This window comes from Silene latifolia, chromosome Y (assembly GCF_048544455.1).
Source record: "Silene latifolia isolate original U9 population chromosome Y, ASM4854445v1, whole genome shotgun sequence".
Lineage (NCBI taxonomy): Eukaryota > Viridiplantae > Streptophyta > Magnoliopsida > Caryophyllales > Caryophyllaceae > Silene > Silene latifolia.
This window is the reverse complement of record NC_133538.1, coordinates 263,214,559-263,221,736: the sequence shown is the minus strand read 5'-3', so window position 1 is coordinate 263,221,736 and position 7,178 is coordinate 263,214,559. Positions and strand designations below refer to the sequence as shown.

The following is a 7,178-nucleotide window of genomic DNA, read 5'->3' as shown; positions in this document are numbered from 1 at the left end:
AGAAACTTTAAATACGCTCAGAAAATACCAAATGAAGCTGAATCCGACAAAGTGTACTTTTGGAGTATCCAGTGGAAAATTTCTGGGCTATATGGTGAGCCAGAGGGGAATAGAGGCCAACACCGAACAAATCAGAGCAATTCTGCAGCTGGAGTCACCACAGAAACCGAAAGACGTCCAAATACCGATTTGGAAGAGTGGCGACTCTAAATGATTCATATCCAGATCCTCGGACAGATGCAGGCTGTTTTATGATGTACTTAGAAAGAGCCAAAGATTCGAATGGACGGAATAGCATGAGAAAGCATTTCAGGAACTGAAACGTTATCTCAGTAGCCCACCACTCTTGTCAAAGCCAGAACCAGGAGAGCCATTATTCCTGTACCTGTCAGTCACAGAAGCAACAATGAGTGCAGTACTAGTACGAGAGCAGAAAGGATCACATCACCCAGTATATTATATCAGTAAGTCTCTGCTTCCAGCAGAGACCAGGTACACGTCCCTAGAAAAACTTGTCCTTGCACTAGTTACTGCATCCCATAAATTGCGTCCCTACTTCGAGTCTCATACAATTTCTGTGATAACTAATTTTCCTCTTAAGACCATCATGAGAAAACCATAATTGTCAGGGAGGATGGCTAAATGGTCCGTGCACTTGAGCGGTTACGATTTGAAGTTTGAACCTCGTACGACCATAAAGTCTAAGGCTCTAGCAGACTTTGTGTCTGACTTCTGCCCAGCTCTCCAGACCCAGGCAGAACAGGATATTCTGAGTCTAGAAGAAGACAAAGGGGAGCAAGTATGGGAGCTACATGTGGACGGAGCCTCCAATGCCAAAGGAGCAGGAGTAGGACTGGTCCTCAAGTTACCCCAGGGAGATCTCATAGTCCAGGCCGTGCGATGTGAATTCAAGGCCATAAACAACGAAGCAGAATATGAGGCATTGATCCTGGGTCTGAAGCTGGCTCTGTATCTGAAAATCAGACACCTCCAGGTTTGCAGTGATTCTAAGCTTATCGTTAACCATGTTAATGATTGTTATGAAGCCAGGGATCCCAGGATGATGGCATACCTAGACGCAGCAAAGGAGCTGAAAATCAGATTTGCCACGTTCAACATCAAGCAAATCCACAGGGACCAGAATGCAGAAGCAGATGCACTAGCCACCCTGGGGGCAACTTTCAAAGCAGGAACTTTCTCCACGATACCAATTGTCCACGTGCTGGAGCCAGCAACACTAAAATCTCAGCAGGAAGCATAAATGGTGTGCAGCACTAGCAGTGAAGAAAATACTCCAGAATGGAGGAAACCATACCTAGACTGGCTGCAGAATGATATCCTGCCAGCAGATAAAAAGGAGGCAAGGAGCTTCAGAATGAGAGCATCCAGATTCATACTAATTGATGGTGTTCTATTCAGGAAATCCTTCGCTGGACCCTACCTCAGATGCCTGGATCGGGAAGAGTCTCAGGCTGTTTTGCATACTCTCCATAGTGAAGAATGTGCAAACCATGCAGGGGGCAAGAGCCTGTCCAACAAGGCCCAGAGGCAAGGATACTTCTGGCCCACAATGCGCAAAGATGCCATGGAATTCGCAAAAAAATGTGACGCTTGTTGACACGGCTATCGCAACCCTATCAAAGATAAAACCTAACGGTCTCAACTAAAATGTAGCAGAGGCAGTCGAGTATCGAATCCACAGGGAGGTAATGTAACTATAACTGTCTATTTCTAATCCTATGGTAACAATGGGGGGTTTGTTTGAAATTGGTTCTAAACTACGAAGTTTGAAGGGAAGAGAAATAAAAGGAAGAGCAGTAAAAGCAATAAAAACGGTTGAAACTATCAAGAAGAGAGGGACATGTCGGGATTTCGGTTCACTACGGTAGTCCAATAACTTAGCTAAAAATGATTCAGACGAACTAATGTGAAACAGATGTTAAAAGGTCCTTTCGGTCCACTTTCTATCCTAAAATACCACTAACTTAACTTTCGTCCTCATAAGGGTAGTCTACTGTTTATAGCAGGCCTATTTAGTTCAATCTTTCGATCCAGGATTAATTTTAGCCAGATTAATGGGTGACATAGAAGCGTGCACTCAACTTGGTCGGGAATTACAGTTAAATTGTTATAGTGACAGAGTCTCGTAATTAATTCATCTGATTCATCTACTAGATCGTCATCTTTCTACCGCAGATTCCCTAATCCCAACATGAAGGGAATTTAGCTACTCATATCGGTGATTAAACTAACAGCAGACAAATTTCCAGCAGAAAACATAATGAATAAACAATAACTCGCAATAATGAAAATTAGGGCAAAGGGAAATTAGAACACAATTGAGAAATTAAGCAACAAATGATTATTATTAAATAAGGGAGAGAAAGGATTACAATCAGTGCGAATCCGGCGTAAAGAACAACTGAATCCGAGCAATAATAACCCCAAAGCAAAGTAACAGTGAAAAGGAATAAAGTAACGTAGTAAGGTTTTTCTACTGTGAAAGATAAAGTAAAAGCTAGATAAAAGATTAAGAGATATCCATTAACCTAATTAGCATAGGTTTAAATAGAAAATGTACTAAGGTTTGCGAAATAAACATCACACGGACTGATTAAAAGCCCATGCCCATAAAAACCACTCGATCGAGTGGCTTAAACCACTCGATCGACCATCTTCTCAACAAAAGTTACTCGATCGACCAAATGGTTACTCGATCGAGAACTTGGTCTTGTGCGACTTAGTCGATCGAGTAAAATGTTACTCGATCGAGAATCGAGGGGCAAGAAAACCACTCGATCGACTTGTAAAAGAGCTCGATCGAGTACTTGACTTCATTTCAGCTCACGTCTGCGTCTAAGTGCCTCGTAATGCGTGCCACGACGCCTTCAAATGCAGTATCTTACTCTGGGACAATCCCGTCTCCTCTAAATGCATGCAAAAAGGACAAAAAGGAGTGTGGTTCCACTACTTTCGCGATCATTCCTACAAAAAGGACAAAATACACCAAAGTAGCCAATTCGGGGCAAAATACCATAAAAACAGTATAGAAATGCATAGAAATACGTGCTGAAATAGGCTAAAAAGACTATACATTAGGCACGTATCACTTGTCAGAGGCACACCCACGTTAGCCACCAGCCAGCAGAGCCTCTGCATCAGGTTATCTCACCATGGCCCTTCATGAAGTGGGGAATGGACATCGTGGGACCATTACCCAGAGCACCAGGAAACAAAGTCTATATGCTCGCCATGACGGACTACTTCTCCAAATGGATAGAAGCAGAATCATCCTCCCAGGTTACCGAAACCCAGGTGATATCTTTCATTAAACGCAATATCATATGCAGGTTTGGCATTCCATCTGAGATTATATGTGATAATGGGTCCCAATTCATTGGAAATAAGACATAAGCTTTTTGTGCTAGGTGGAATATCTCGTTGCAGAAATCTACTCCTAGGAACCCCCAGTCCAACGGACAAGCCGAATCCAGCAATAAGATTATCGTCAAAAACTTGAAAAAGAAGCTGGAGGAGATTGGGGGCAAATGGGCAGAAGAGCTACCTCTGGTTCTCTTGGCTGACAGAACCACACCCATGTTTGCAACGGGACAAACTCCCGTCAGCCTGGTGTTCGGAGCAGAAGCAATCATTCCATCCGAAGTTAGGGTCCCAACCCACAGATATGGATGCATAATAGAAGATCGGAATTAGGTGGAAATGGCAAGCAGTTTGGACACGATAGATGAACTCAGAACCAGCGCCCAGATCAGGATGGCTTCCTACCGATAGACTGTGGCTAGAAGCTATAACAAGAATGTAAAAATAAGAACCCTGCAGGTGGGAAATCTGGTCCTGAGGAAAGTCTTCCAGAATACCAAAAATCAGCGAGCGGGAAAATTCGCCTACAACTGGGAGGGGCCATACCAAGTGGAGGGCACAGTTGGAAATGGAGCCTACTGTCTCATGACTGTGGAAGGGCAAATGGTTCCTAGATCATGGAATATCACCCACTTAAAAAAGTATTTCACTTAAGTCACCAGCATGGTCAGCAACTGGGTACTCAGCCTACCAGATACAGCTCAGCCAGGTTCTAGATATTGCTTTAAATATTTTTCTGGCTCTAAATATTTTCTTGCTCTGAATATTTTTCTAGTTCTAAAAATTATTTCTGAGCTTAACACTTTATGGTTCTAAACACTTGACACAAATTTTGAATTTGAATCTCTTTTTGAATATTCCAAATTGAACATTTCCTAGTTCTGAAATTTTTCTAGCATATTTAGATCTTAACATTTTCTGGTTCTGAAATAACTCTGCATGCATTCTAGTTAAGATGATAAAATTCCCAAGTCACAAAACCACTTCGAATCTTTTAAGTATAGAATTCCTTTTTAATTCTTTCAAATAAATGGGCAAGTAAATAAAATGTAAACTAATCTGGCAGAGTCTGTATTCACTACAGAAGGCGTGTGTCCGTGGTTAAGCACGTACAACCGGGGCAACCAGCCTCCCGCGATGCATTAGCACCCACGCAAGCCTGGCTCCTCTGAACGAATGGGCATACTAGACCCCTTAGCCAGCAATCAAACAGCGATGTCCAAACAAACGACGTGCATGCACAAATCAAAGCACCAGAAACGGTACGACACAAAGATATATCCACCAGAAAATACTTAAGTTCAAAAGCAAAATACGTCTGGCACCAGAACCAGACCAAAATACATCAAACTGTTCAAAATAAAACTGAAATGTTACGCCCCGTAGGGCCAATAACTAACTAAGCATGGTAAAAGTCTTTCAGACGCAGAAAAAAGCTAATCTATGTCAATGTGATCCACAGCCACAGAAGCAGCTGCCTGAGTGTCAGGAGCTAGAGAATTCACCTCTTCCTCAGAACCTGGATCATCAGCAGAAGCAGCACCAGCTCCTACCAAGCCGGCTAGCAGATCCAGGTTCAGGCCATCAGGGAAATCAGCAGCAAGCCTCTCATCTTCAGCTCCTAAGTCCCAAGTCAAATGCTCTCCCTTCTGGAACGCCTTTATGCACTTGACCTTCGTCTCCAAAGAAGCATAGGTAAGAGCATTCACCAAAGTTTCCTCGAGCTCAGCATTCTTCTCTTTCAGCTCCTGCACCTTGGCGACCTTCTCTTCCTGAATTTGAGAAATACGAGCCTCAGCATCAGAAGCACGTTTCTCAGCATCGGAAGCACGATTCTCAACATCAGAAGCACGTTTCTCAGCGTCAGCTACAGACTTTCTGGTCTCAGCAGCACGCTCCTCAGCATCAGCAGCATTCTTCTCAGCACCATAAATCCGTCCTTCAGCATCAGAAAGATTACTCTGCAACTTCTACTTCTGAGCAGCCTCCTCCAGCAGCAGACTTTGGGACTTGTTTAATTCAGCTTGGATTTTGAGTTTGCCCTCCTTAGCTGTTTTCATCTGCTTCTGAAACTCAGCATTCTCTGCTTCAAGGAGAGGCACCTTCTCCCGCAGAAATAGATCCATCAAGAAGGACTGTCAAAATAGAACAAAGTGTAAAAAAAAAAAAACGAAATGAGCAACAAAGCTTGAAACAGTCAGCATATATTTACCTCGAAAGAATGCTCAGCTGCACGGTCCACCAAATCATGCAAAGATCTTATCCCCAATGCAGAATAGGGGCAGGAAATAGTAGCCGGTTCATTAGGCTCAAGTTACGCGCAGATTTGGCCTTGCCAAAGTCATCTGGAAATTTAAAGACAACAACTCCAGCAACAGGGGTAGATTTGGAAGTAGAAGTAGCCCAGAAGCCGGAACAGTCCCATAAGTAGGAATGACTCCAGATGCTGGAACTGAGGAAGAAGCAGGAATGGCTCCAGATGCTGGGACTAAGGCAGAAGCAGACTCGGTAGCAGGAACAGGGCCGGAAGCAGTGGCAGGTCTCGGAACAGGAGAATCCTCAGAAGCAGAAAGCCCATGCCCAGGAATTGGAGGCCTCGCGGCTAGAGGGGTGGCTTCAATGGGAGCCTGTTCCTTAGCCTGACCAACAGCAGCAGATCTTCTCTTAGCCCGAGGTCCATAACCGGGGGCAGGGATAGATTTCCTCTTCTCAGCAGGCTTGGGAGCAACCTCGATACGCTTCTTCCCTCTTAGAGCCAGAACGTCATCCAGTGAAATTTTTGCAGAGCCTGGAAGCAGGGAAAACCAAGTCAGAACCAGAAAATATTAAATATCCAGAAATAGAACATATTCAAAAAGAAAAGAACAACGCACCAGTCGACATTGATTCACAGTGTTATTTTTCCGCGGCTGCTTTCTCCTTCACCGCAGAAGCAGAATCCTGAACCAGATTGGGAAAAGTCTTATGCTCGGGGGGTGGACCGAATAGCTTGGAAAGAGACGCAACTTTGTCCGGAGATGGAGGCAAGTGGCACAGATCTGCACAAAGAACCAAGTAAGGAATTATAAGCGTCAAAGAAAAATTCACAGAAATAAGAGCATGCAAGTACCGTTAGTTGACCGCTAGGCACTGACAATGTAGTCAGTGGGAGCAGGAAGAGTATCTACTTTCACGAAAATGAAGCGGGTGAACCACTTGCTATCATCCGGCTTCACGGGGAAGATGATGCAATTCTTCTCCCTGTCTCGGACCTAGATGGTCACATGACCCCGGCTAAGGGATCAGACCGAAAATAGATGTGCAAGGTCCGAGAGACCGATGTCATAACCAAAGCGGCTATTCATAGCCACAATAGCAAGCAAAGTCCGCCAGGTATACGAAGCTACTTGGAAAATACCCAAGTGCTTCAGGTTCAGAAACTCTTGGATCAGAGGAGGTAAGGGAAACCTCAGATCCAGGCGGAAGGCATACTCGTACAAACATATCCAACCTTCCCTCACAGAGTCGGCTTTTTGGCCGGGGGTCGGAATATGAAATACCACGTGGTCGGAAAAACCAAATGTTTCCTTGATATAAGCAAGATCTTCTGGAGTGAAGTCGGAATCACAAGAATGCTTGGCGGAAAGAACACCGCCGGAGAGGAAAAGGCCAGGCGACGCCGGAGCATCCACAGCAGAAGTCGAGGAGGCAGTTTGATGCGACATGGTAAAGGGAAAAGAAATAAGAAAAAACATGAAAGAAAGCAGAAAAAAGAGAAAGAAGTAATGAAGAAGACGGTATACCTGTAACGGCCGAAA

General features: G+C 44.2%; 2 protein-coding genes across 2 annotated transcripts; both read left to right on the top strand.

The window, feature by feature from the left end:
• Positions 1-634: 634 nt before the first annotated feature.
• On the top strand, positions 635-1,261 carry LOC141630572 (uncharacterized). The gene has a single exon (XM_074443361.1). It carries the CDS (start codon positions 635-637, stop codon positions 1,259-1,261), a length of 627 nt encoding a protein of 208 aa, XP_074299462.1.
• LOC141630571 (uncharacterized) lies at positions 1,262-1,618 on the top strand. Its single transcript, XM_074443360.1, has one exon. The coding sequence runs from the start codon at positions 1,262-1,264 to the stop codon at positions 1,616-1,618; it is 357 nt and encodes a 118-aa protein (XP_074299461.1).
• The last annotated feature ends 5,560 nt before the right edge of the window (positions 1,619-7,178 follow it).

What these genes read in the sequence shown, in the direction of transcription:
- LOC141630572 (XM_074443361.1), top strand. Translation starts at nt 635, where the DNA reads ATGGCTAAATGGTCCGTGCACTTGAGCGGTTACGATTTGAAGTTTGAA.
- LOC141630571 (XM_074443360.1), top strand. Translation starts at nt 1,262, where the DNA reads ATGGTGTGCAGCACTAGCAGTGAAGAAAATACTCCAGAATGGAGGAAA.